A 26,690-nucleotide genomic window follows, 5' to 3' on the forward strand; every position below is an offset into this window, starting at 1 on the left:
GATTTTGAATCGTAGCGTAGTTCATTACCAGTATCCAGTCTCTCGCCTTCTCCCCGCTATTCCGCTAGATACAGAGGCGACCATCTTGTCACAGGTAATAATAGCTGGATGGCAACAACGAAAAAAAAGAACAACCCCAAACTACAGTGCCACTGTCTACGTATTATATTTCTCTTTTAGTACCCTGGTTGCCTGGCTACTATACCAGTCCAGCATGCAAGCTTCACCTTAACTAAATCCTTTAAATAGAAACCGAGGAACCATCAACGAAACCCAATCAAAAGAGCAGCCAATGCAACATCGCCTACCTACCTACCCAGGTACATTGTAATACCTGTTACCACTTTTGCCTCGTGTCTCAACTAGCCACTATGCAGGTTAAAGCATTCGCTGCATGAATCATGATCGTTTCTATGCAACTCTACGTCGGTTGCTTCCCCCGCTCTTCTCTCCGCCCTCCTTTCCGCCCCGTCTCCTGTCCCCCGCGCCTGACCTTCTGCAAACACGTATACCGCGTATACCGCCCTCTCCCAAGAAGCGTACCAACTAATACTGCGTACGGGTACACACATGGAAGCAATGCAGATTACTTGCCCATCATTTCCGTTGATATTCGCCCGTCATTATTCGTGTACTAAAGAACCATCCCGCCCGTATCACGTATCCCAATCTCTCACACAAACACCATACTGGCAATTACCACCTACCCGACAACTCTCCTCAGCCACCACCAACTCTGTTTGTTTCACCTAGTCACCTCCCCCGCCTCGCTCTTCGCCTCGCCATCCAGAATCCTCTGCCTTGCCCACCCCTCCATGCCCTGTCGTCACTTGCCGTGCCATCATCTTATTAGCTGCAGACTGCAGCCACAGCAACCCAACCACCACCTGGCCTCGCCAAGGACAGGAAACACCCCATCGAACAAACGAGGAGTTCAATAAGCAGCGAGTTGGCCATTTATTGCCGCAGCCCAATCAGAATTACACAAATACCCACGCAAACTGCGGCTACGAGGATTAAAAAAGCACAAAGTAATCAAAAGTAGAAACAAGGGTTGCAGGTAAATGTGCCATACTACTTCGTTGCGCATATGTGAGTCCTCGCGACCCTCCCCGCATCGCAACCCCTCTCGTAGTGTATGGAACGACATCTACGCCAGGCCTGATGCCCAAACGCCTTGGCAACAGCCAGCCGGCCGGCCGACCATCAACATTACTGTCCTACCTAGTTGAGTACATCACAACGCCGAGGTGCCAAATACAATGGCTAGACTGGCCGCGCTCCTTTGCCCCTAACCGTAACTATCGTATTCACCAAATTGTAGAAACTTTTGAAAAGCTGCAACAAGTCTATATCGCTCTCTAATGAGGAAAATGACATCCAAATAAAGCACTCCAATACCAGCATTGCTTCCTGCTGCATCCCTCAAAACCAGCCGCTCTGTATACTTTCACGCGCAAACGCGCATGAAGCCCGGTGGAATCTCCTGCCACTCGTCCTGTTTACAGACCGCGGTTAAACCAGACCTTGCCTCCGTCGCCTCCCTTGCCGTGGAACTCGGGCTCCAGGTCGTCGGCGCTAATCTCCTGCTGTTGGGGGAACACGGCGAGTGCCAGCGGCAGCGCCACAAACGACACCACCGTGATGAGACCCAGATTGAGGCCAATCGGCACCAGCATGGCCACCTTGGGACGCGACTGCACCCACTGCTTGGCCATGAAGCGCTTATACCACGCTTGCTTCTCCTGGATGTGGTAGAGCACCATGGCGGGGATGATCATGATGGGACTATTGTTGAAAACGCGGCTCGCCGCCGTCTCGTACACAGCCAGCTTGGCCGCCTTTTGACTGCGGCCCAGCGACGGCACGTCGCGCTCCGACTTGCCTTCAGCCTGCATCTGCTGCTTCTGCGCCTCCGAGATGACGGGGCGCACGTCGATTCCCGTCGTGATCTCGCCGCGCCGCATAATGTAGGCGTTAAGCGCGCCTGCCGAGGCGACGGCCGCGAATGGTATCAGCCGCTTGAGGATGTTGCGCGTCGACGGCGCCACGCGCAGCCGCGGCACCAGGGCATTAAGACCGAGTGCCACCGAACACGATGCTGTCACCGCAATGCTGTACGACTTGGCTAGCGTCTCCATCGTCATCGGCGACGACTTGTTGGCGTTGGAGCTGTTGACGGCCACGTTGAGCGACTGGTTGGCAATCTGCCATCCGACTGTGCCGACCGTGCCTAACCCTGGCTGCAGCATACCGACCGTTACGACAAGGTTGGACAGGACAAACGACGACATTCGAAAGGGCAGGAACACCGCCTCACCAGTATCTACAACTCGTTAGCCGTGTGTCAGCTTTGCTACGCAGGAGGTGCTCGGTACACACCAGGATGCAGAGTCGAGTCGACAATCTTCTTGGCATTCCACAGCTCGGCAGTCATGTCCCTAATCTCGCCCGTCTTATACTTTGTAACGAGCTGTTTTGCATTCTCGAGGCCCGAATGCCCGGCAAAGAGCGTGCTGTAGAGAGCGAGATTAGCAAGCTTTCCGTAGTGACTGGAAGAGAGGTGCCCGCTTCTGGCGACGTCATGGCACGACGACAGCGACTGCTCGCGGCGACGTACCTTGGGTCAGTCAACGTGATGGCATGCTGGACTCGCCCAAAGTATGTGGACAGATCATACTGCGAGCGCGGCAGCTCGCGGTCACCGGGGAGCGAAGCAGACATGGTTCCGTCGTCGAGTCTTTTCTGTTCGCAACTTTGAATCGGCCGGGCTGCAGACCGTATGCAACTGATTTTTCGACCGGTGTACTCGTCTCGTTGGCCGGGCGCGGATTCGACCCTCAAGGGCGAAATAATCTAAAGGGCAATTGACAGACTTGCTGGCGGTGAAGGTCAATTTTCTACGGCCTATGCCGAGTGTCAGAACGACGATGCTAGCCGTACACTACCGATGTCGGACGACCAGTGATTCAATTTGGTGGATTTTTTTAGTAGTGGTATGGGGAAGAAGGGGTCAGTCAAGAACGAGCTTGGCGTTCGTCGACTACCTGGGTAGGTAGTTACCTAACTACCTATGTGCCTACCTCCTAGGCAATTAGTTAGCAAATTAGCCTTCTAGCTGAATGCCCTGCCCGCGTAACTAATTTGACTCAACGTAACACAACATAGAGCTGTGTGAGCCAAGTCTCTCGCTACAAAAAAAACAAGGCACATTCCCGGTTCCTTTGTGTGCTGTTTCCTTACGCAGCTCTCCTTGTAGGTTGACTGTGTGGCCATGCTGCGATGGAAGTCGCCCGCAGGCAAAGAAAGCTTGAGCAAACACGCGACATCATGGGCATTTGTCTGTGAAGATCCAGCAAAAGAAATAGCAGGCAAACAACCCCCACATTCAGCAAAAAGAAATTCACTTCGAGTGTATTGCGACCACGCCAGGAGTCGAACCTGGAATCTCTAGAGAATATCGTCAAGGGAGGACCGAAATCTAGCGCCTTAGCCATTAGGCCACGCGGCCGATTGACCATATCAAGGACCTAATGATGCCCATCACCTTGACAAAGAAAAGAGAGGTAGTATTTGCATCTGTATTAAGCTCTCGAGTCCAGGACTTGCACAGCGAGAAAGAAGAATATATCTACCTACGTGAATGGCGTACTACATTGTGATGCGTTCATTGGCAGCTGGCAGCTGGCAGTTGATGGACGCTTGCCAGGCTGCCGTTTGCCAGCTTGCAAACGGAGCATGCTGTGTTTGGAGAATCCCCGTGTTTTCCCTCTCAGTTTCTGATTTCCGACTCTTCATCACCATCACAGACAACATACCGTCTCTACTAGTGGTCACCCTCGTTCTTCGATTTCTGTTAAATAATACGCCATTCATTGACTTGAAAAGACATGCCAGCCACTGTAAAGGGGTGGCGGCCTGTCGAGGTTCAAACCGACGAAACCCTGCCTGAGAATTTCGTGGGCCTTCTCGATTGGGTGCTAGACGAATCTGTCGTGGCAGATGATGAAGATTTGAGCCACCATGTTAGCCGGTGTCCCAGCCAAGCTGCCGAGAATCACGGCTTGACGTCCAGAAAGGTCAGCGGCCAAGGTATGTTCATCACATTTACCCTCAACAAGCACTAAGCTAACTCTTGTTAGATCAGCAGGAGAGCCAAGCCAAGGCCAAAAACATTCCGCCTGCGGAAAGCCCGCTCTCTAATGCTATGGCTATTGAGGGCAGAATGAAAGACGAGAGCACCAACAAGGACGAGGGCCAGGCCACGAGCCCAGCTGACCCCGACCACATCTCAGTCTCATCGGTCAACACGGCACCGAGAATACTTCTGAAGGTAGCGGAGAAGGGGAAAATTTCTTCGGAAGAATTCCGTGAGCAAGATCTGGCAAGCCCTGACAAAGATCTGGCTTCTTCGTGGAGCGTCAGCGCGATAGGAGAAGACCCGACTACACCGCCGAAGGGGGCTCCTCTAACGGAGAGACCTTGCCAAGGAGGAGGCTCCCCCACGATCGAGGTGTTGCACTCGTTGAGTAAGCCACGTTCATTGTCCGTTGCTGCATGGGTTCTAGACACCACGGACGCACCAGTGCCCAATCTCGTTCTCCCCAAAGCGACCAACGCTTCCACCCACTGTTGCGCGATTGATCCCGAGAGTGGAACATTTCTCCCTGCAATAGATTACCCAGAGACCCGAAAGAATCACCAACTGGAATCGCAATCGGAGCCAGGATGGTGTCGGGGTAACATGACTTCGGGTATGCAGATCAATCGGGAGATGAAAGTCAGAGCGAAGCTTGCCGAGCGCGCCAAGGAAAGACTGCATATATCTGCCCAGATCAATGAACAAGGAACTGTGATGGAGGAACAGGAAACCTCTTTCCCCAAAGCATACTGTGCAATTCGACCAGCAACAGACAATGACGTTGGCGGGATATTGGACATCCTCAAGCTGGAGCGACAATGTAATGCGGAGGATAACAACAAACCCTCAACTGGCATAACAAAGTTGGAGGTTTTGAGATATTTCAACCTATGCAAAAAAGAGCGCCGGCCGTTCATTATCGCAACCGGTCCCGAAGACGACCTTTTGGATCAGTCAAAATGGCCTCCCGGTGCTGACAGGGCGTACCAGGAATATGTCGAATATCGGAGCAAATCCTCAAAGCCGAAGGCTACAATTGTTGGTTTCGCCTTTGCCATGCCACGACAGTCACCAAGTCTCGAGGTGCAGGGCATTCGTGTCGACCATTCCTGTTATGTTACCCTGATGGTCCATCCCGACCACAGGAACAAGAAGTATGGATCCGCACTCTTGGACAGAATTTTAACATCTGTATCTCCCATCCATCGTAGCCTGATCGACTTTGAATGGAAGTGTGATGACCCGACTGACATCTATGAGCAAATTGCTTCCAACAATACGCAGCAGTACGCTCGAGTTATCGTCGAGTTCCTTGACGCCCATGACGAAAGCCAGAGGAAGTTGTCAGGAAAGAAGTTATTGGAGAAGTTTGGATTTTCTCGGGCGGGGCACTTGACCTGTCTGAAGAGTGAGACTCGTGACGGCAAGAGGCACTGGTTGGACCTCTTCATTTGGGAGCTTGAGGCTCAATCCCTCGACAATGTTCGGTAGAGGAGGGAATGTACTTACTTGTTGTATGTTACTGCGGTTGCTGGTCCCTAGGGATTGATGGATTCGTCGATCAAAATGACGCTCAAAAATGTTTAGCTATAGAAATGGTCTAAGTAGGATTTTGTAGAGTCCTGATTGCCAATAAAACCAATGCGCACTATCTAACAAAACTGCGATCCGTGATGATACAGTCTTGTGGTGAGACAGGCCTGATCAGAAGGCTCCACTACGATGCTCGTGGCACCACGATTTTGACCCTTTCACCCTGTGCAAACCCGCTATATCCATCAACAGAGTGCAGCTGCCTGGGAAAAAAGAACGCCTAATATATCAAAGGCCCTTGAAGTATAGAAGTCGAAACGAACTGGAGGCGATATGCTGTCGATTTTGCGAAAAGCGCGGCTCAAGGACAAGGAGATGCGAATTCTGATGCTGTGGGTTGGTGAGCTCTGTCAGGCACAACATGCAAGCTAATATGGTGGCGGATTAGTGGCCTCGACAATGCAGGGAAGACAACAATCGTCAAGAGAATTCTTAATGAGGATGTTCACACAGTCAGCCCGACGCTGGGATTCATCATCAAGACGATAGACTACGACGGGTGAGTTGAGCCGACAGGCGCGCTCAGGGCTTTTGCTAACCATTCTCTCTGCATCTAGATATAAGCTTAATATTTGTTCGTTTGTTACGACTCTGTCGGACTGGGCGGTTGCTGACTGATGTAGGGGACGTCGGCGGACAGAAGACATTGCGGTCCTACTGGCGAAATTATTTTGAAAAAACGGATGCGCTGATCTGGGTCGTCGACTCCACGGACCGGCTGCGCATTGACGACTGCAGAGAGGAGCTTCACGGGCTCCTGGAGGAAGAGGTAGGTGATATTGGCAACACGTCGAGCGGCAAGCAAGCGCGGAAGCTGATGAGTTTTGTAGCGACTGGCTGGAGCCTGTCTGCTCATCTTTGCCAACAAGACGGACGTGGATGGGTGTATGACAGAGGCAGAGATCCTCCGGGTGAGTAGCAGCGTAGACAAGGTTCGGTGACATTTTAGGCTAACGGGTAACAGGCCCTACGACTGGACGAGATTCGAACGCACCAGTGGCACATCCTACAGTGCAGTGCCATGACGGGGAAGAACCTGAAGGAAGGGCTCGCTTGGGTTGTGGAGGATGCTAAGAAGCGGCTGTTTCTGTACTAGCAACCGGACCGCAGTAGCAAAGTGAATTATGTCTATAATAGTTAGTCAATACAAGAAAGCCAGGTCACATAATTGGATACTTGATGTGGCAGTGTGGGTTGTGCAACTAACAAGCAAGCCATCACTCATCCAAGGCCAGTGGTACATAGGCAGCACGCATGACGTGCATACGAGTAAGTCGATGGCGACGATGCAACAGCCCAGGACGACTGGAAGCAACCATGGGGCTGAAGGGCGTCAAATAGTTCAGGATAAGGTGGTGATTCGCCGACGCGGAGACGACGCGGTGCGGGTGGGCTTTTGTTTTCCTGGGCCGGTTTGTTTACACGCCGGATTGGGTCAGAGCTAACAGAAGCTACTTGTCGGGCGATATTCTTGCCAAGGGAGAAAAGAAATCGGCAGATGTGTACAAGATGGACGTCCATGTTCGCATTGCGGGAGGGAATGAAGGTGTCATGCAGCAGGGTCATGTTAGAGATTCTTGGCTTGAAATGTTGGTTAAATTGAGAGGCCCCCTAGGGCGGCCAAATATCGCGGCCGGGCTCCCTCCGATGTGTGGACGGTCAGCAGGTACAAGGCTGTACCTAGGTAGGGAGCGCGAGACAAGTACCTGGTCTTAGCGGCAACGGACGTTATGGGGGAGACAACACCTGAAAGACGCGCTAAGCAGAGACGCAGTCCGCTATAAGCTGGCTATCAGGGGACATTTCGTGTCTCGCTTCCTTGTAACTTGAGACACCAACCTTGGCACCAGTTCAGGTACAGAGAGTACTAAGGTAGTTACTTTGGCCGACTCCGTATGTCGCCGCCTGATCCAGACCTGCGACCTGTTTCCGCCCTTTCTCCCTCCTCGATCTTGGAATCTCTAGTTACGGTCAACAACCGGTACTTCCCCTGGAGGGCAGAGTGCATAGCTAACGGAATTACCACTCAACAAATCCCATCTGACAGTCGCTACGGAAGGATACGAGCAATTGCCATGTCCTGGGCACTTTGAGGCTTGCCGACACCGAACAAGCCACCCCCGAGCATCGACCTACGCCCGCCGCTGCAAAACGAAGCGGACGACAAAATGTCGGACGAAGTGTCCCAGTTCCTCGAGCAGGTCGAGCAGCTGCGCGGCAAACAGATTGAGGATGACCAGCTGAGAGCCCGCGAGCGCGAGGAGTTTATGGCGGCCAAGCGAGAGCGCCAGGCCAGACGAGAAGGTACGTCGTCCGCCGACGCCTGACTTTCCAGGGCATCAATGTGACATGTACGCTGCTAGTCGGGTTGTGTCGGGGATAACAAGGCCGATTTGAGGAGAAAATAGAACGGCATCAAGAGATCAAGTCATACAGCCGGCCGGCCGGAACCCTTGGCTGGCTTGCTCACCCCGGCTGGCAGCTGGCAGAAAACACTCCCCTCCCTCAGATCCTCCCGTCATCAAACAGAGCAGCACAGTCCACCTTGCAATCACAACAAGAAAAATTTAAAAAGCCCCTCAAATACGCTAACCACAATATCTTCCCTTGCTACAGAACGCGCAAGGTCCATCTCACCGCAAAAGTCTTCGCCCGCCAACACCCCATCCCCACGCGCCCGTCCTCGCGCCGCCGCCAACCTGCCCGACACGCTCAAGCTCGACTCCTCCATCCTCCTGCTCGACGACACCCGCGAACCTTCGACCGAGCCGGCACGCGGTATGGGGTACTCGGACTCGCCCACCAAAGAGAACGAAGCACCCATAGGCACCGCATCCAAGCTAGATGCCGCCGGTGCCGCCTCTGGCGGCACTCTCACCAGAAGCTCGACCCTGTCCTGGCAGCAGCGCCGGCCCAACTCGCGCGGCAGCGGCACTACTTCTCGCCCTCTCAGCGTGGTGGCCGCGCAGAATGCCACGCAGCGCGGCGTGGTTCGCATGCACGATCCGCCCCCCGCTGCGTCACCCGAGCACCAGACCCTCACTAGGGAGGATATCGCCAAGACCCTGGGGCTAAAGGACCCCTCGTGGTTCCGCCAGACGGCTGATCGTGGTGAAAACTCCGCTGCTTTTAGAAAGAACCAGGTTGAGGACAGCGATACCATGGACATGTCATCTTTCAAGGCGCAGCTCCCCGGCATGTCTGGCGTGCAGAAGGAGTCTGTGGCAAACCCGACACCGGCTAGCCTCGCATCCCCGCTGTCACTCAATCCCCCGGCATTTGAAGGCGGGGCGGATAGACATGGTGACGCCGAATTGCCCAGCGGCCGGAGCTCGCCTACGCGCTCTGGTTCCCCCACCAAAGGCCTGGGTGGATTTGTTCAGAGTGCCATGATGAAGCGAAGTGACAGTATCAAGCGCTGGAGCGTTGCGAGCCCTCCTGGCCTAAGTCGTGTCGATTCTGTCTCAGGAAACGTTGGCGGTAACAGAGAGGGCGCGAGAGGTAGCCCTCGACCACGAAGCACAATCAGAGAATCAGCTACACCGGAATCTAGCCGACCTACTTCACGAAGCGGAATTCAAGAGAGCGCATCTTCCGATCATTCGAGCCAGGGGGCCCTGAGCCGCGAGCCGAGCGATTTGAAGATCCCCATCAGCCCTTCCAAGACTATGGACTCGAGGCGATGGAGCCCAACCAAGTCCAGCTGGCTGGATAGCGCCTTGAACCGTCCCGAGTCCCCTCGACCTCAGCACAAGTCCAACCAGTCACAGCCCGATTGGATGTCGGAGCTGGCCCGAAGTAAGGCTGCAAGCCCCAGCGGTGAAGGCAGCCGCCCAAGTTCGCCTCAGAAACACCAAGTCAGCATTGGCGGACTCATGAGAACCACACCATTCGACGGAGGCGCAAAGACCAACACGACCGGTTTGGGGGGCATTTACTCGCCGCCCCCCGGTGGCAACAGACCACAATTTGGCCACGCAGCGAAGCAGAGCTTCTCGATTGCGTCCATAGAGCGGCCGCCTTCGAGCCTTGAAACCGAATCCCCATGTACGCCCACGCTGCGGGAGGCCAAGCCAGAAGGCCAAGCCGGCACCAAGCCGGACATGAATATAGCGGCGCGATCTGAGCTCACGCCCGAATCCAAACCGGATGCCAAGTTAGAGCCGTTGAAGCGGCCCTCGGTGGCTTCTCCCCCGGCCATGAAGCCCAAGCCCGCCACGCCGCCCAAGATGGACTTTCGCTCAGGTTTAAAACCCCGCCCTCTCGATGCTGATGCCAAGGGCTCCGAACAGCCCGAATTCAGAAATGCCCTCGGCAACCTGCGCCGCACCAAGACACAAAATTATGTCGCACCTGATGAGTTCAAGGGGAACATACTTCGCGGGAAGTCTGGCCTTGCAGTGACCGGCGGCCCGCAAAAGACGGAACGGAGGGACGAATTCAAGGATTCGATTCTCAAGAAGCGAGAAGACTTCAAAAAAGCTCAGGCTGATGGGAAAGGTGTAGCACGAACTACAACAGCTGCCTCAGCGCCGGCGGCTCTACCAGAGGGTCTGGCCAGGAGAGCTGAGCTCGGGAAAGGCGGTTCCATCCGGGGCAACAACCCCGTTACTGGCTCAGCTGGTACGACCGCCAAGAGGCCAGAACCATTCAAGCCAGTACCTGCGCCAAAGCGAGTCCCCAGCGGCACTGCCTCTGCTGCAGCAAAGAATCCGGCACCTGAAAAGCCTCGTCGCATTTCCACCGAGCCTTGGCGAAAGAATAGCGGCACCGAACCTCCCCTCGTACCCAGCAAGGAGAAAGAGGCCACGGGACCAGCGAATTTACAGCAAGGACAGGGTGGGACTGGCAGGCTGGCAGACCGTTTCAACTCAAGTCTTGCAAATATGCTTGCTCGCGGCCCGCCCCCGATGGCATCAAATGGTGGCCAACGTTCTGAAGACGACAATGCAGCCAACAGCCCAGCGGCTGAACCGTCTGCCCCCGGCCCTCAGCTGACACACATGACCAAGGCCAGAGCTCGCGGGCCGAAGAGAAAGGCTCCAACCGGCGCTGGCACAAAAGTTGGTCCTGTACCTTCTACAGTCAGCTCAGCTCCGGTAGGGAAGCACGTGGAGTCTGACGCAAATCAATACGAGGCTGAAGCGTCAGTCACTGAACCTGAGAAGAAGGTCGCCATGTCTGTTCAAGAGCAAGTAGCGGCCAAGGCAGCTGCAAGCAGCAAACCTTCGCCACAGCGTCACCAGGAAGCATCCCCTATCAAATCAAAGGCCGACGCTAGCTCGTCGCCAAAGACACCTTTGCAGAAGCTATCTCTCAACCCGGCCACCGATGGGACTCCTGCACCTTTACAGGATGCTTCTACGAGAATGACCAGCATTGCGGAGAAGAGGCAGTCCAGGCCACTAATCGCTAATCGCTTGTCCACGTTTCTAGACAATGCTGAACAGAAATCTGACAAGCCAAGTCTTTCGCCGAAGCATATCGCCTCACCCAAGTTCACGCCTTCGTCGAAGTCTATTGCTTCACCCAAGACTGAAACCCCGTCAAAGCCACTTCCATCGCCTCGCTATGACGCCTCACCCAACTTTGCCGCCTCAAAGCCAGTCTCAACCACCGCCCCTCTATCTGTATCTGTCTCACCCGAGAAGCCGACAACTCCCCGTGAGAAGCAAACGGAGAGACAATTCGTATCTCCCGCTTTCGCCATGCCCTCACGAACATTCGGCACCGTTGGCCCCAACTCGCCTAGGCCGACACTCCATGGCCCTCGTCCCCAAGCCGAGTCGTCACGCCCAAAATCGCGGCATGGGCGTCCCGTTTCTAGCGCTGGTTTGTCTTCTGTGGCAGTCTCCGCACCGGGATCTCCCATGCCGTCACCAACAAAGCAACCAGGAGAGATCAACGCATTATTTAAGGATTTCTTCGGACCACCACGCCCAAGGAAGGAGTTCAAGGTTGATACGGGTGAGATTCTCATGAGCCACCCCGGGTCAGGGATTAAGATTCAAACTCAGGAGGTTCAGATGTACCGACTCTCGGGAGATGGCAAGAAGACACCCGTATCGGCGCAGAACGAGCGGGTCCTTTTTGATGGTGAAATGTACATTTGTGCTCACAGCTTCAAGAATGCAACAGGCGCAGGCACTGTCGAATTGTACTTCTGGGTTGGCGATGAGGTTCCCGACTCTATGGCGCAAGATGCCCAGATTTTTGCGCAGAGGGAAGCCAAGGCCATCGGTGGCAGACTACTGAAGCTGTACCAAGGCAAGGAGACGACCGAGTTTATGCAAGCCCTAGGCGGCGTCATTATCATTCGGCGCGGCTCCAGCGACCGCTTCGACAGTCTGGCTCCGCATATGCTATGCGGGCGACGGTATCTTGGGCAGGTGGCTTTTGATGAGGTGGACATGAACACCTCTAGCCTCTGTGCTGGATTTCCGTTCATCATTTCGCACAACGGCAAGTGCTGCCTGTGGAAAGGCAAAGGTAGTGATGTAGACGAGCTGAGTGCAGCCCGACTGGTTGGTATGGAGAACACCATTTCGGGCGAGCTGATGGAGCTGGAGGAGGGCAGCGAGCCGGTCTCATTCTGGGAGCTGTTCGAGGAAGGCCAAGCTCAGTCTCATTCTGCCGATCATTGGCGCCTCAAGCCCAACTACAGCAAGTACGGCAGCAGGCTCTTCTGCTCTGACGCCGATGCTCGCCGCCAGGTAAGATGAAGATGGTGCCGGCCGAGGATGACGACAATGCTAACACCATGGCAGATTACGGAGATTGCTCCCTTCAATCAGACCGATTTGTCGCCGCTCAAGATTTTTGTGCTTGACGCCTTTTTCGAAATGTACGTTGTGGTAGGCTCCGGCGCACAGTCGCAATACTCGTCCTTTCGCAACGCGCTCGACTTTGCGCAAGAGTATGCCATCCTGGCGGCGAGCATGGAGGACCGACCCTTTGTGCCCGTGTCGACGATTGTGCTCGAGGGCATCCCACGAGACTTGAAGCGCGTGTTCCGCAAGTGGGAGGACGCACGCAGCCCAACGGTGACCAACACGTACTCGGCGCTGAGGCGCGGACGCAGCTTGCGGGTGGTGCCATTGTCGCAGGCGCTGCAGGCTCTGAACGATTAGGTTTTGTACGAGCATGTATGAGCATACAGACTGGCGTTTTTCTATCATCTAGATGTAAGGGTGAAGGGCCGAGGTACAGCATTGTAGGGGGGTTGTCCTTTTTACCTGTTTTTTACTTGTTTTTACTTGTATTCTTTTCTTTACTTTATTCTAATCATGGTTATATGTTTACATGAGATACTCGATAGAAGTGCAACAGAATAATGCATGAAACTTTGGCGCTGAATGACGCTGTGCATGTCGCAAGCAGATGATGATGAAGGTTTGCAGATGCCAGCCTAGGCTGAGGTCAGGCATGTGAATATATGAACAATGAGGAGATCTGGTCGGCCCGAACTAATTAAAAGGATTCAATTTGGGAGTCTGCCTTCTTTGGAAGTAGCGGCCAGCAACCCTGGAGCTCGTTGCTACACTACTGCAACCCCTCACGTCATCGCCCGGGTATAACAAGGGAGTGTCGCAAGTGGCGGAACAAAGCGTGCTTGGCAAGATGGCAAGATGTCCAACAGTGCGAGCTTCAATAACACCAGACAACATCTGGGGGGGGAGATGCGAACCCACACCGCCTCAATTTCGTCTCGGTCGGTTGTAGCTGGGTGCGATGCTAAGCGGCCAAAGCCGAGATTCTCTGTAGCCTTGTTGTACAAGAAACCATGTTTAAAAGCAAACCGGCAGGAACTTCCCCCCTCAAAAAAGGGAATGGGAAAAAGGAAATGGTCTGCATCTTCTTTTGTGAATATGGTTCTTCACTAAAATCATGACGCCTACTGAAATGACATTTGTCGGTGCTGAACGACGAACGGACAACAACGGCGGCGGCGGCGGCAGCAGCTCTGCCAAGCAGTCACCACTTGCACGAGTCGACACGCCGCCGGACCAGATCCACGACGACGACCTGCCACAGGGCGCATCATCGGGCACAGAGGAGACATGCGACGTGTACAAGACGCCGCCGCCAGACGGCGGGCTGGCAGCGTGGCTGGCGCTGCTGAGCTCGTGGTGCATGCTGTTTTGCACGTTTGGCATGATTAACTGTAACGTGGCGTCCTCTATCACCGTAACAGGATGGGGGGGAGAAGATCACAGGAAGCTAACGAGGTCTACCACAAATCAGGCATTGGCACCTTTCAAGGCTACTACCAAGAAGACTACCTCCGAGAGTACTCCCCCAGCACAATATCCTGGATCCCATCGCTGCAAATCTTCATCGCCTACGCAACTGTACGTTCTCCCCACACCTGTCCACTCATCCTCCTCCTTCACCCCAATGCCAACACGCCATATAGAACCCCTTCACCGGACGCCTCTACGATGTATACGGCCCGCGGTTGCTCGTCGCCGGCGGCACCGCGCTCGAAGTCGTCGGCCTCGGCCTCGCCTCCCTCGCGAAGCGCTACTGGCAGATCCTGCTCGCGCAAGGGCTCTGCGCCGCGCTGGGCATGTCCGCGCTCTACGTGCCGGCGACGGCCCTCGTGGCGGGGTGGTTCGACCGCCGGCGGGGGCTCGCGTACGGGCTCGCGACATCGGGCTCGTCCGTCGGGGGCGTCGTGCTGCCGCTGCTTCTCGTGCGGCTGGTGCCCCGCGTCGGCTTTCCCTGGGCGCTGCGCGCGGCCGCGCTGCTGGTGCTGGTGCTGCTGCTCGTCGCCAACGCCACGGTGCGGGCGCGGCTGCCGCCGCGTCCGGCGCCGCTGTCGCGCCAGGTCCTGCTGCGCCCGCTGCGCGACGCCAGGCTCATGCTCGTCAACGCCGGCTTCCTGCTCATGACGCTCGGTGTCTTCATTCCCATCAACTACATGGCCGTCGAGGCCAGTGCGCGCGGTCTGCCGGCCGCGCAGGGCCACTACCTCGTCGCCACCATGAATGCGGGGAGCCTGGTGGGACGCATCGGCGCCGGGATGGTGGCGGACCGCGCAGGCGCGTACAACACGTTCGTCGCCGTCTCGACGCTGGCTGGCGTGCTGGTGCTGGCGCTGTACATCCCGGCGCGCGGCGCCGCCGCTGTGTGGACGTTTTCGGTGCTGTTTGGCAGCACGTCGGGCGCGTACATTGCGCTGCTGGCGCCGCTCGTCGTCAAGATCTCGCCGCTGGAGGAGTCGGGATACCGCATCGGGCTGTTGTTTGCCATGTCGTCGGTGAGCGGGCTGGTGACGAGCCCAATCGGCGGTGCCATCCTGGAGCGCTGGGGTGGTGACTACACGGGCATGAAGATTTACTCAGGCGCCATGATGCTGAGCGGCGCGGCGCTCGTCTTTGTTTCACGCATGATGTCGACCGGGTGGAAGGTGAATGCTATTTTCTAAAGAAGCTCTATAGAGGGGGTATCAGCCATGTGAAGAAATGTCCAATCGCATTCCTGTGCGTCTCGCCGGTCCTTTACTCCTTTTTTATGTACGAACATGTGTATTTGATGCTTTCTCTAACAGACCAAGAATTGCCAGCTTTGACAGGCAACAAAAGGTGGTAGGGTGATGGAAATATGTCGGTGTAGTGTAAAGCATGTCTCGTCTTCTCTCATCGTTGAATCGTCTCCGCTTCAGGCCTTTCTTGAGCATCGGGCGTATGTAGGCGGCAGCTGTAGGTTTGCACATCCATCGCTTAGTTCTTGATATCGACACCAGAAGACTTTGCCGAGGAGGGGTTAGCAGGGACAGCTATGGGTTGGCCTCGAGCCTTTGCAGTGAGGGTCACGAGCTCCTTGAGCATGAGCTCGCGGGTGGTGCGGGTGAGCTCGTCGACATCAGCGGAGGTGAGGCCTTTGGTTGGGATAGGGTCGAGAACTGGACATTACTTGTCAGTATACAATTTCGCGAGGAAAACGAGATGGAATTGTGCGCTTACTCTTGATGGGGATGGTGCCGGCCTTGAAGACGTAGTCCTTGGGATAGAGAATGTGGCTGTAATTGGACACGACGCAGGGGACAATGGGTACACCGGCCTGCACGGCGAGATGGAAGGCGCCCTTTTTGAAGGGAAGCAGGATGGGCTCCTTGCTGTAGCTGCGGGTGCCCTCGGGGAACATGTAGACGCTCTGCTTGCGGGTCGTTATCTCGTCGGCGGCGCCCTGCATGGCCTGGCGGGCGTCCTTGCTGTTGGCGCGGTCGATGAAGATGGAGCCGCTGAGGGTCATGAACCAGCCGAGAAAGGGGATGTGCTTGAGGGAGCGCTTGCCGGTGACGCTGCAGTACTTGGGGAAAACGGCGCCGAGCATGAGGACGTCGAGCTCGGTCTGGTGGTTGCCGATGAAGACGGCGGGACGGGTGCTGCCGAGCACGTCGTGCGGGTCGTCGGCCTCAAAGGTGGTGCCGGTGGTGAGGCGCGCCGAGTAGAGATAGTAGCGGGCTGTCGCCCATTGGGCAATGTTTCGGTGGCCGGCGATGGAGAGGACGATGGAGGAGACGACGCCAAAGATGGCGGCGAAGAAAAAGGTCATGTACATGGCGAGGCAGCGGGCAAAGAAGCCCGCCCGGGGGACGACAAAGGACAGCATGAAGAGGGCGGCTGTCAGGGCGCAGTATGCGACGAAGCCGGCGACGGTGTAGTAGACAAAGACGCTCATGACTGGGCCGGTTTGGGGGCGGCGGCGAGAGATGGGACGGATGCGGAGGTTCGGAGAGGGGGGGAGGGAGACGGCACAGAGACTGGCTTTCCTTGTCAGCGGGTTCCCATGCGGCAGATCCGTGAGCGAGGCGAGCAGCAGTATCGATGGCGGGCGGGGCGGAGGTGACGAAGACGGTGAGAGCAGCAGCAGCGGCAGAGGCGGCAGAGGGAGAAAACGAGGGTGTCACGAGAAGAAAGGATGGCGACGGAATTTGGTTGGACATGAATCACAGGCCCAAAATGTAGTTGGCAGCCCCGCGTGGCGGCGGCGTGGGGTCTGTGGCGCAGACGCACGTTGACGATTTCAGTGCTGAATTGGTATCTTCTAGGTCATTATTGGTACTAATAATCAAAGCTAGCGAGACTTGAGCGTTGTTGGAGATCCGCTTTTGTTGAGATGCCAGTTGGAGACCTCGGCAGCATGCGACTGTCAGACATGGAAGTACGACTTTTGAATAGAAAGAAAAAAGGAAAAAAAGGGGAGAAAGTTCCCATCGATAGTACGTTGGAATTGGTCAAGTGAAGAGTTTTCAGAAGACTTCAACATGTCAGAAGCACCAGGCCAGGCACGACGTTGAGCTGCGCCAGAAGCATGTGCTAGGTACCTGCCAGCTGAGGCGCGTGGATGTACAGCGCTGTCTCGGTTTATTAGACGAGACACGTCTTGTAGATGATTCAACCATCTTAGGCATGCGAGAAACTTTCCTGCCAATTGTTCCAGTAGTTGGAAGCTACCAGTTTGTACATCGATACAGGTGGTGGATGTTGAAATGACTGCGACGGTCGCTGGCTGCCGCTGCTCCGCTGAAAGCTGTTCTGCCTTCGTACCGGATAATTGTAAAGAGACACTGAGCTTCAAGTTAAGGCTCATGATTATTTATAAGTTCATTTTCCTTCACATATAGGTAGACTGCTACTGCTGCCTGGTGGCCACGAACTGCAGCCTCTCACACACTACTAGGTACCTACCTAGTAGTTATTACCGCTGTTTGCAAGGGCCTACTAAGGGACAGCCCCTGTACCTTACTTAGTACCTGTAGGTTAGCAGCCACCACACCTTGATGGCTGCGCAAGCAAACTGCCCCTGTAGCTGTCTTGACGTAGCTTGAACCCTCGCACCACAGTCTTCAGTCTTCTTTTTCATCACCATCGTTAATACCGCGTCGCCTGCTTCCGCTCGCATCTGCTCGCTCGCCATCTGTATTTCTGCTCTCTCAGAACAGCAGCCGCAACTACCAGCCTCGCGCCCCAATACCATGCTATACCCTCCCCGCCGCTGAACGAGCCACACTTCCTCGAGTCGTCCTTCGTCCTTCATCGTCGTCGGTCCTCCCCGCCATGGCTCCCGCACGACGTTCCGGTCCGCCCTCCTCCTCAGTCTCGACCGTCCTCGCCGCGAACGCGCTCCCGCCCCTCTCAGCCCTCTTCCTCATCAACTTTGACGTCAAGGCCGGCTACACCATTGTCTGGAAGCGCGCCGCCCCGGCCGTCGAGCTCGAAGGGCTCGTCGAGTACAAGTCGCTTCCCTCGGGCCTCCACACCGTCGCCGATGACCTCATCTACTTTGTCCATGACGCCGGCCACGCCGGCCTAAGCGCCTTTGTCAATCAGCCCACCGACGAGGAGGAGCTGCGCAACGCCCGCATGATTGCCGTCGGCATCCTCGTCCCGCTGAGCTATGGCCGTCTGGGCCGCGCCTGGCGGCATGCCGAGAATCTCAAGGACATGGCCGCGTACGTCGTGACAACAAAACCCGTGCTGGCGCGCGTATTTCGTGTACGCGGGCGATTGGTCATGGCTAATCTGAATTACACAGGAAACTTGCCAAGGATGCGTCGCAGACAAAACTCCTCGAACAATACTGGGACCAGCATCAGGCCTCTGCCGACAGTGCCCGAAAGTCGCCAGTCCCAAGTCTACCTGCCTCGCCCGTTCAGGACCGCCGAGGACACAAACGCAATAGATCGGCATCCGACGGCGCCGCCCTTTCTGCAGGACCTTCCGAACACAAGCTCTCTGCATACCATCCCGCTTGGAGTCTAGCGACCATGCTCGACACACTTGGACCTCTGGTCTTTCCCATATATCGCGCTGCCCTCTTACGGAAACGTATCCTGATATCGTCCCACGCTCCCGTTCACCAGATGTGTGACTTTGGTACGTCCACGTGCTCCTTGTATATGCACCTCCCCTAACACCGTGCACACAGTATATAATCTCTCTGTTCTATCAAACATACCCCTCTCCATCGCCGACGACCTCCCCCCTTCTTCTGCTTCCGCCCGCCTTCGACCTCTCTTCACAATCGGTGTCCATGATATCCCCTTCCTAGTCCAAGACGCCAAGGCCGCCAAACGTCAGCGCCTCAACCCCGATGTCGACGACGAGTCCGGTTCCGGCTGGATCGCCTGTACCACCGACAGCATCCTTGCTGTCAAGGACACGCTATGGGACATGCTCATCACCATGCCGCCCGAGCACACCGTCAGCACAAGGGAACGGGCGTGGCCTGTGGTGGAGTGCCCACGCGGCACACCCGTCAAAGCCACCCAGCGTGATCTGCGACGATTCAATGCACTGCGCGCCGGCCTCGCGCAACTAGTCGCCAACGAGGACCATGACGCGCCACGACCCAACTCGCACGCCTCGGACCGGTCCCCCGTCCGGCTCTCCACGAGCCACTCGGCCCGTCTGGTACGGGACGACGGCGACGAGTCCATGGACAACATTGTAGAGCCCCCAAGCTGGTCCGCCCTCGCCTACAACGGCTTCATGTGGTGGGCGAGCGCCGGCGAGCAGATTCGCTCCGAGGAGCAGGAGGAATCGGCCCGCGACGCCGCGCTGCTCGCAGACTTGCGCAGTAGCAGCGGCGCGCCCTCGATGCACGTGCACGCGCCGCCCTCACCGTCCCGCACTACCGACCTCGCCCTCTCCGAGTCCATTGCCTCGCTCACGCGCCACGACGCGTCCGACGGCGGCGGCGACGCCATTGTCGAGCTCGCCATCATTGCCTACTTTCACCGCCTCACCACCCAAATCATCTCCGTGCTCGCCGACATCGTCGAGAGCACCGACGATGAGACGTACCCGCCCGACGAGCCCGAGCGGTACACGGACGCCGACGACGACGATGACGACGACGAGACGGATCTGTTGATGCCTGGTAATGACTCTGCCGATACGACGGTGCGAGTAGATGACGACGTCTGCCAAGACTTCGAGGCGATTAAGATTGACAGCCACGCCATGGAGAGCATGGGCCTCGACGTCTGGAGCACAGGCGACGCCGGCTTTGTGCAGAACCTCGCTCAGCACTACTTTATGCGCGACGCGACGATTGAGACCAAGGGTGTGGAAGTCTGCGGTGTACGAGTGTGCTAGCTTCTCTTTTGCCATTGTATCCTGTATCCCTCTTGTTATACCATCTATATCCTGTCTACACCACAAGACGGCTTCTTTCGTCGTCTTCTCTCATTCACTGTTGTTCATTCACTGTACTTTTTTTTTTCCATATCGGGGAGACTGCGAGAATAGAACTTTGCATGATATGCCATTGTATTTCTTTCCTCTTGGACGAGGCTCGAGTTTCCATATACAATTACAAGGATTCGCATCGCCTTTTCCATTGCTGATTTCGCATGTCAGGGACCGGAATCCTGTTGAGTAGGTGTTTTTGCTTTGCTTGTGTCTCTCTCTCTTCTGTGACGGCCCATGTGCTTTTCTTCTCCCTTATGCCATCAAATATTGTATATGTAAACCATCCCAACATTAACGAAAAAAAAAATTAATTCCCGAAAAAAGAAAACTGCAAAAAGAATCATCCATTCTGCCTTGTCTACATCACACACACTCCCACACACGCCGCACCATCTATGATTCGTCCTCGGTATCTGTGTTAGTGTCGCTCGTGTCATCGGCGTCGTCGTCTGTGCCACTCTCCTCGTCCGAATCGTCGTCGTCATGCGACTGCTTCTTCCGCCTCGTCGATTGGGGAGCCTGCCCAGTCTTCATGGCGTTCATCTGGCCAGCGATGGAATCTGCAACAAACAAAAGTTAGCTTTTCTATTCTCGATACATGTCATTGGCAGAACAACGCAAGACGTACCCTCTTCAGGCTCGCTGATGTCGTCCTCGGCCTCCATCTCGGCGGCCTTGCTCGCCTCCTCGACGACGAGTGTCACCTCCATCTTGGTGTCGAAGCCGACATACGAGTCGCAGACGACGTGCATGACAAACGTGTAGTGGCCGGCCTGGGGCGGGGCGGCAAACTGGGCCTTGAGGGTCTGCATGGCAAAGGTGGGCTTGCCATTGTCGTCCACAATGGGCTGGTCGAATTGGTCAAAGATAAAGGGCGGAACTGCGAGCTTGCCCTGCTTAGAGTCACTGAGGAAGGCGTACCACTTGGGGGTGTGCTCCCGGGCATAGTGAGGGGCAAAGGCTTTGGGCGGGGTGAACGTTTGCGCCTCGACTGAGACGGGCTTTCCGTCGGGGCCCTTGACTGTCTTCTTCTTGCGACCCATGAGCGCCTCAAGGTCATCCTCGGCCGGGTCCACGTCCTCGAGGTCCAGCTCGTTGACGGCAGGGACCTTTTCAGTGCCCGGGGGGATGAAGCGGCCCTTGATGACCAGGCTGACGAGCGACGAGGGGATGATGCAGCGCTCGCCGGTGACCTTGAAAAAGGCCTTTGCGACGCGGAGGTAGGGGATTTGCTTGCCGACGGTGACGCTAGTTTTGTACTGCTCTTCCGTGAGGCGGCCGCTGCCGACGGCAAGCTGACGGCGTTGCGCGTCGGGCAGGTCCATGAACTGCTGGACGGTCATGTGCGTCTTAGAGTCGCCCTCCACCTCCATGGCGACCTTTGGGGTAAAGTGCGGGAGCTGCAGGAGCGGCGAGGCCTTGGGAGGGATGGCCTGGATCAGGTGCTGGTTGGCAAGGAATGAGCCATTGATAGGGCCAATGTTTCCGTAGGCGAGCGCAATGGCGGCAAAGGATTTGTTAAGAGTGCGGGCGATGGGGACAATCTCGTACTTGGCCTTGGTGAGCGCGGCATCGTCGAGCTCGACGCGGCCGAGATAGGCCCAAAGGAGCGCCAGAGCCTTGCGACGCACACCGTTATCGAGGTCCTCGAGCTTCTGCTTGTCCTTGATGGCAAAGCCAGCCGCAAAGAGCGAGGCATCTCCGGCTGCGGAGATGCGTGATTCAATCTTGGCGAGCCCAGACTCGGCAAGGTCGCCGCGGAGGACCTGGTCGTACTCCTTGCCGGCGGAGAGGGCGCCGATGATGCCGCCCTCATCCATGGTCTCGTCGTACTGGCGGAACAGGTTGTTGGCACTCTCCATGAGGATGCCCTCCTTGGAACGGCGGATCGTGCCGTACCACCAGGAGCCGACGAGGTACGGCAGGAGGATGCCGAGGAGACCTGTGTAGAGAAGAATGAGGAACTTGCCGTTACCGTCGGATATGATCCACTGCGGCAGCGCAATACCGATACTGAAGCTCTGCTTGCCGTCGGGGTGGCCGAACTGGATGTAGTTGTTGCGTATCTCCTCGTCGGTGAGGGCTTGATACGCCTTGGTGAGCTCGACATAGTGGTTGTTGAGCGACTCGACCGTTTCGTTCTTGGCGGCGTCGGGCCGGACCTTGTCAGGGTGGAACTTGATGGATAGTTTTCGGAAGTGGTTCTTGATTTGCTTCTCATCCAATGACTGCGGAAAAAAATGGTTAGCATTCACAAGGCAAAAGTCTTTAGAGCCCGCCTCATTGTGCGTGTCTCGAGCACGTACGTCTGAGATGCCGAGAATGTCATAGGGGTTCCAGAGCTTGTGGACGACGGGCGTCGTCGTCATGATGAGGTAGGTCATGGCGCCCATGAGGGCCCAGCCGGCGATGGCGACAATGGCGCGCTTGATCCGGCGCTGCTTGCGCTTCTGCGTGGCTCGCAGCGCATCGACAACGTTGGCATGCGTGTGCTTGTAGTCGGTCTGGATGGCCGGCGCCTGCTTGCCGGCGTCGCTGCCGCTGCGTAGGAGCGAGTACGTCAGCGGGAGCGTGACGAGGCCGGAGAGGGTGAGGATGAAGAAGGGGAAGAATTGAGCCTGGGTGCGCGGGGAGAATGACGACGGTTAGCATAGTTGTCCGATTGCCCAGGACAGGCGAGACGGAGTCGGTCATGGAGGACTCACCTCGGTATCGTATGAGTAGTCGGAACTCATCTTGGTGGCTGCCGGTCAGGACTAAGCCTGCCAATGGTTACAAGGCGAAATTGCGTAGAAGAGGCACGGAAGAGGGAAACGGGCTGCTGGCTGAGGGTATCCAGAAATTCGAGGGGTGCTGGCGCGACTGTACAATGGCAAAGTCGCTGCCAATCGGGCCACGTTGGAAGACGAAATGGAGAAGAAGGGGAAAAAGTATTGGTTATCGATGGGAAAGGGAGGAACTGCAAGGACTCTGTTCAATGTGTCACGAAACAAAGCGCTGGTCGTAGTTACGGTTCCTACGCTAGATGAGGTGTACCTGATAGTAATGTGGTGGTTTCCAGAAGGCCAGCTAACAAGGTCGGGCGATCGGATTATCCGTGGCCCTCCTCCCCACAAAGCCGCCACGGTGTTCTCAACTGGGTCGTGGTGCGGGTAGCGTCAGCCCGGCTTTAACAACACTAACGAAGGGTCGACTTATTATTTATGCTTGTGTCAGAGAGGGTTTTCCTTTCAGTTACATCAACAGAGCCAGACAAAAAAAAAAAAAAGCGAAAGAAGAGACAGCAGGAGGGATAGTTTTCACCCGGGCGGGACTAGGCGGTCCTTTGCCACGGGTTTCCAGCCCTCAGAAATCATTGAGGTACTAGAAAGACACAGAAGAGTCTGTTTATAATTAGAGGAATTTAATAAATATATGTAGGAACTAATACTACAGTCATGACAGCACTGGTGTAACCCCCTTCCCTGGCTGCCACTGGGTTGCTCTCCTGTGTCATGAACGCATATCCAACCCATGCACTATCAAATCAGTCGAATTAGCAATGTTATACTATTTCATAGTCTAATAATCATTCTAGAAAAAAAGAGTCGCTACCCAATTCAGCGCCGAACCAGACACTGTGTGCTCAGTCTATCTTGGTCAACCCAACGCAGCAAAGTCAGAACAAGAATAATGTCCTTGCTGTTTCTACCTCGTCTTGATAAACAGTCCCGCGTCTTCCTCCGCCGTCCCTTCCTTTTCATCCTCCACGATAACCTCCTCCTCCAAGTCCGTCGTCTCCTCCTCCGTCGTGCCACCCACACCCGCACCGCCACCACCCGCCGTCATCATCTCGCCTACCAGTATGCTCCTCAAATCATCCTCGCTCAAAATCCTCTCCAGGCTGCCCCGGCGCACCCACGGCCGCGACTCGGTCCGTCCCTGGTCCACCAGGCGTTCCACCTTGAGCCGGTTCTGGATAAACTTGAGCGCCGGGAACGCGCCTTGGCGGCCCTCGTGCAGCATGCGCGCCAGCCGCGCCGGGTCCGGGTCCGACAGAATGTACCAGAAGTCCGCCGCCACCGCCTTGGGCCAGATGGTGACGGTGCCGCTGAATTGCTGCAGCCAGAGCTGGCTCCAGTCCTGGCCGAGCGGCCGTGGCAGCAGCTCGGCATGCCGCACGAAGCGCAGCCACTTGTTCATGTCGAGCTTGAGGTAGTGCTCCATCGCCGACATGAGGAAGCCGCCGCGCCACCCGCGGCCCTTGCGGTGCGTCACCGGGTGGCCCACGCTGCCCCGCGACGAGAAGAAGAAGAGGTTGACGTGCGGGTTCACCTGGCTGACGACGGTGAAGTTGACGTTGAAGTGCGTGTTGAGCGCCTTGATAGGAATATCGGTCCGCAGGCTGCCGTCCTTCCACTTGTGCCCAAACGAGTACGGCGCCAGCGTGCCATCGCGCTTCTTCATCATGAGCACCACGGGATTCAAGATCCCTGGCACTGCCGCCGACGCCAGCACCGCCGACCAAATGACGCAGTCGGGGCTCGTTAGGTAGTTGCAGAGAATCGTCGGCGAGTGCGGGTCGGCTGGCACGCAACTGACGTTGAGGATGCGTCCTGTCCGCGCATATGCCTCACGAAAGGTCATGGAGCCCCGCGTCCACCAGCTGCACTGCGCTGCCCATTGCACGGAGTCGAACCGCGCGCCCGTTCGCCACCACCGTGGGAACCATGTCGAGAAGCCTTCGGAGCAGGCGGTAATCTGCGAGGCGAGCGCCGGCACAAGAAGTTGCTTCAACTCCTCGTTGTTCCGCGTCGCGACGAGGCCCGCGATGAGAGCGCCGCCGCTGGTGCCCGTGATGACGTCCGGGAGCAGGTCCGCGTCTAGCAGCGCTCGAACGAGGCCAAAGTGGTAGTACGCAAAGCTTGCGCCGCCAGATAGACAGAGCGCCGTCCGTCCAAAGTTGGCCTGCACGTGCTTGAAGAGGACTCTCTTTTCCTCCATTGTAAGTTGCTTTGTCCTGAGCAGAAATCCAAGGCTTCTTTCCACTATGTCTATTGTAAGCGTCTGTAATCATGTCTTCCAGTCAAAGCAAAGGATCAACTTACCCTCGTCGACAAAATTTTGAACCAGATTCTTTGTTCCATAGTATGTCTGGCTGTACAGCTTCGGGTTGTCAATGCCAACAAAGTTATTTTTGACACAGGCCTCCGTGAGCGCCTTGAGCTCCTCCACGGCCCTAATCCCATCACCACTGATGCTCTTACTCGCCCTGGCGGCCGCTGACGTCGCATTCTTCTCCTCTGCCTCCGCCTTGGCCCTCGTCTTCTTCATCTGGTCCCAGACGCGCTTGACCGTCTTGCTGTCGTAGTACGCAAAGTCATTCTCCTCGCGCCACGTCTTACGGCCGAGATACGCGTCCAGTGCCCGCGCCCCACGCACCCATTCCTGGTACGTCGTGGCACGGCGCAGCTCCCGGCGCAGTCCCGCGCGCGCACCGCGCCACGTAAAGAACTGCTCGTAGACGACAATGTAGAAGCGTGTCAGCAGATACAGAACCCCTAGTACCAGCAGCCAGCCGACTACAAAGAGCAGCAGTGGCCACTTGGCGAGCAGGTACAGGTACCCGTCGCGCGTCTCGTCCTTGCTGCGCGTGCCCAGCAGGCCCTCAACAGCGCGCTTCGCCTGCCTGCGCTTTTTCTTCCTCGGGACTGCAGTCGCCGCCGCCGCCGCCGGCGGCTGCTTGCGTTTGCTCGAGCGGTAAAATCGCGAGCTGATGGGTGCCCAGTCGTTTTGCGCCGTGACAAACGTCCCGTGTCCGCCGGGTGCTGGTGAAGATGCGCGCGCCGGGGTGGCCCCGACGCCGTTATCAAAATCGCCATTTGCCGCCGCTGCTGCTGCCGCCGTTGCCAGCGCGCTGCTACTGTCTGCAGTCTCATCGTCGGCGCCCCAGCCGAGGCTCTGCGAGTCGCGCCGCGTGATGCTAAAGGAGCCAGGGCTCTTGGGTGAACGCAGCGCATCGTGCGAGCCGTTGTGCTGGTGCTGTTGTGCTAGGTTCTGCGTGGCGTTTTGGTCAGGTGCCTGCAGCGCCGTTTCAAAGGCGGCGATGTCGGCGGCGGATATGAATTGGTGGTTCGCATCGGGGAGGCGCGTCGTGTCAAACGCATCGGGAGGAAATCCGTAATTGGGCGGCAGAGACCAGGGGGGTGGTGATGCCGTCGTGGTCTTGGAGGACGCCGCCTTGGGCTTTGGCTGGTCGCTGCCCTTGTTCGGCATGGCTGTTGTTGATCTCGCCAGGCGAGGCCGAGCCTCTAAATCATTGCCCGAGCTGAGAGGTTGGTGGAGAATGCAGCTCGAAAGGGTTATAGTAGAGAGGTTTTATGCAGCGCGATGCAACGGATATGGACGTTTTGATAAACCAGGAAACGCAGGGCAATGGCAATGTCGCAGGCCAAGTGAGATGATGTTTCCCGCCGGATTGCCCTCCATGACGTCGGGTGACATAAACGTTCTGTTGGGGAGGCTCTGCGCTGAGCGGGTCCTCCTTGGCAAGCGCACGGCGACATCAGACCGGCAGCACGGCCTCCCGGCGCAACTCATGGGGCATCTCGTCATCCATTGAACTCTCAATGTCAACCTCATAGTCTTGAACATGTTGGGAACTTTTGGTACGACTTGCTTTTTAGACATGATTCACTGGCAGAAAACCGCAATTCACGTACAAGTGACCGATGCATACAGTGACGGTTTCAGTATTATTATAGTTTTTTTTT

At 56.3% G+C, this 26,690-nt stretch overlaps 10 protein-coding genes across 10 annotated transcripts; 5 read left to right on the top strand and 5 right to left on the bottom strand.

Moving 5' to 3' along the window:
* Nucleotides 1-1,502: 1,502 nt before the first annotated feature.
* CCM_02782 (mitochondrial cation transporter, putative) lies at nucleotides 1,503-3,521 on the bottom strand (the record flags this gene model as incomplete). The annotated part of the gene is made up of 6 exons (XM_006667934.1): nucleotides 1,503-2,326; nucleotides 2,383-2,516; nucleotides 2,621-2,745; nucleotides 2,810-2,944; nucleotides 3,244-3,342; nucleotides 3,408-3,521. 6 exons carry the CDS (start codon nucleotides 3,519-3,521, stop codon nucleotides 1,503-1,505), a joined length of 1,431 nt encoding a protein of 476 aa, XP_006667997.1.
* A 369-nt stretch (nucleotides 3,522-3,890) lies between these two features.
* CCM_02783 (Acyl-CoA N-acyltransferase) lies at nucleotides 3,891-5,632 on the top strand (the record flags this gene model as incomplete). Its single annotated transcript, XM_006667935.1, has 2 exons — nucleotides 3,891-4,092; nucleotides 4,143-5,632. 2 exons carry the CDS (start codon nucleotides 3,891-3,893, stop codon nucleotides 5,630-5,632), a joined length of 1,692 nt encoding a protein of 563 aa, XP_006667998.1.
* A 375-nt stretch (nucleotides 5,633-6,007) lies between these two features.
* Nucleotides 6,008-6,830, top strand: CCM_02784 (ADP-ribosylation factor family protein; the record flags this gene model as incomplete). The annotated part of the gene is made up of 4 exons (XM_006667936.1): nucleotides 6,008-6,074; nucleotides 6,358-6,503; nucleotides 6,565-6,645; nucleotides 6,699-6,830. The coding sequence occupies 4 exons, from the start codon at nucleotides 6,008-6,010 to the stop codon at nucleotides 6,828-6,830; spliced, it is 426 nt and encodes a 141-aa protein (XP_006667999.1).
* Nucleotides 6,831-7,902: 1,072 nt separating this feature from the next.
* On the top strand, nucleotides 7,903-12,864 carry CCM_02785 (gelsolin repeat protein, putative; the record flags this gene model as incomplete). The annotated part of the gene is made up of 3 exons (XM_006667937.1): nucleotides 7,903-8,038; nucleotides 8,351-12,447; nucleotides 12,502-12,864. The coding sequence occupies 3 exons, from the start codon at nucleotides 7,903-7,905 to the stop codon at nucleotides 12,862-12,864; spliced, it is 4,596 nt and encodes a 1,531-aa protein (XP_006668000.1).
* A 757-nt stretch (nucleotides 12,865-13,621) lies between these two features.
* Nucleotides 13,622-15,164, top strand: CCM_02786 (monocarboxylate transporter, putative; the record flags this gene model as incomplete). The annotated part of the gene is made up of 3 exons (XM_006667938.1): nucleotides 13,622-13,863; nucleotides 13,929-14,085; nucleotides 14,151-15,164. The coding sequence occupies 3 exons, from the start codon at nucleotides 13,622-13,624 to the stop codon at nucleotides 15,162-15,164; spliced, it is 1,413 nt and encodes a 470-aa protein (XP_006668001.1).
* Nucleotides 15,165-15,459: 295 nt separating this feature from the next.
* On the bottom strand, nucleotides 15,460-16,420 carry CCM_02787 (AtaAp protein; the record flags this gene model as incomplete). The annotated part of the gene is made up of 2 exons (XM_006667939.1): nucleotides 15,460-15,641; nucleotides 15,703-16,420. The coding sequence occupies 2 exons, from the start codon at nucleotides 16,418-16,420 to the stop codon at nucleotides 15,460-15,462; spliced, it is 900 nt and encodes a 299-aa protein (XP_006668002.1).
* A 1,379-nt stretch (nucleotides 16,421-17,799) lies between these two features.
* Nucleotides 17,800-19,842, top strand: CCM_02788 (uncharacterized protein; the record flags this gene model as incomplete). Its single annotated transcript, XM_006667940.1, has 3 exons — nucleotides 17,800-18,237; nucleotides 18,291-18,618; nucleotides 18,671-19,842. The coding sequence occupies 3 exons, from the start codon at nucleotides 17,800-17,802 to the stop codon at nucleotides 19,840-19,842; spliced, it is 1,938 nt and encodes a 645-aa protein (XP_006668003.1).
* Nucleotides 19,843-20,331: 489 nt separating this feature from the next.
* CCM_02789 (translocation complex component) lies at nucleotides 20,332-22,673 on the bottom strand (the record flags this gene model as incomplete). The annotated part of the gene is made up of 4 exons (XM_006667941.1): nucleotides 20,332-20,498; nucleotides 20,567-22,166; nucleotides 22,245-22,556; nucleotides 22,644-22,673. 4 exons carry the CDS (start codon nucleotides 22,671-22,673, stop codon nucleotides 20,332-20,334), a joined length of 2,109 nt encoding a protein of 702 aa, XP_006668004.1.
* A 37-nt stretch (nucleotides 22,674-22,710) lies between these two features.
* Nucleotides 22,711-23,294, bottom strand: CCM_02790 (uncharacterized protein; the record flags this gene model as incomplete). Its single annotated transcript, XM_006667942.1, has 2 exons — nucleotides 22,711-22,819; nucleotides 23,242-23,294. The coding sequence occupies 2 exons, from the start codon at nucleotides 23,292-23,294 to the stop codon at nucleotides 22,711-22,713; spliced, it is 162 nt and encodes a 53-aa protein (XP_006668005.1).
* Nucleotides 23,295-23,625: 331 nt separating this feature from the next.
* Nucleotides 23,626-26,193, bottom strand: CCM_02791 (Patatin-like serine hydrolase, putative; the record flags this gene model as incomplete). Its single annotated transcript, XM_006667943.1, has 2 exons — nucleotides 23,626-24,971; nucleotides 25,026-26,193. 2 exons carry the CDS (start codon nucleotides 26,191-26,193, stop codon nucleotides 23,626-23,628), a joined length of 2,514 nt encoding a protein of 837 aa, XP_006668006.1.
* Nucleotides 26,194-26,690: the final 497 nt, after the last annotated feature.

Source organism: Cordyceps militaris (genome assembly GCF_000225605.1).
Source record: "Cordyceps militaris CM01 unplaced genomic scaffold CCM_S00002, whole genome shotgun sequence".
NCBI lineage: Eukaryota > Fungi > Ascomycota > Sordariomycetes > Hypocreales > Cordycipitaceae > Cordyceps > Cordyceps militaris.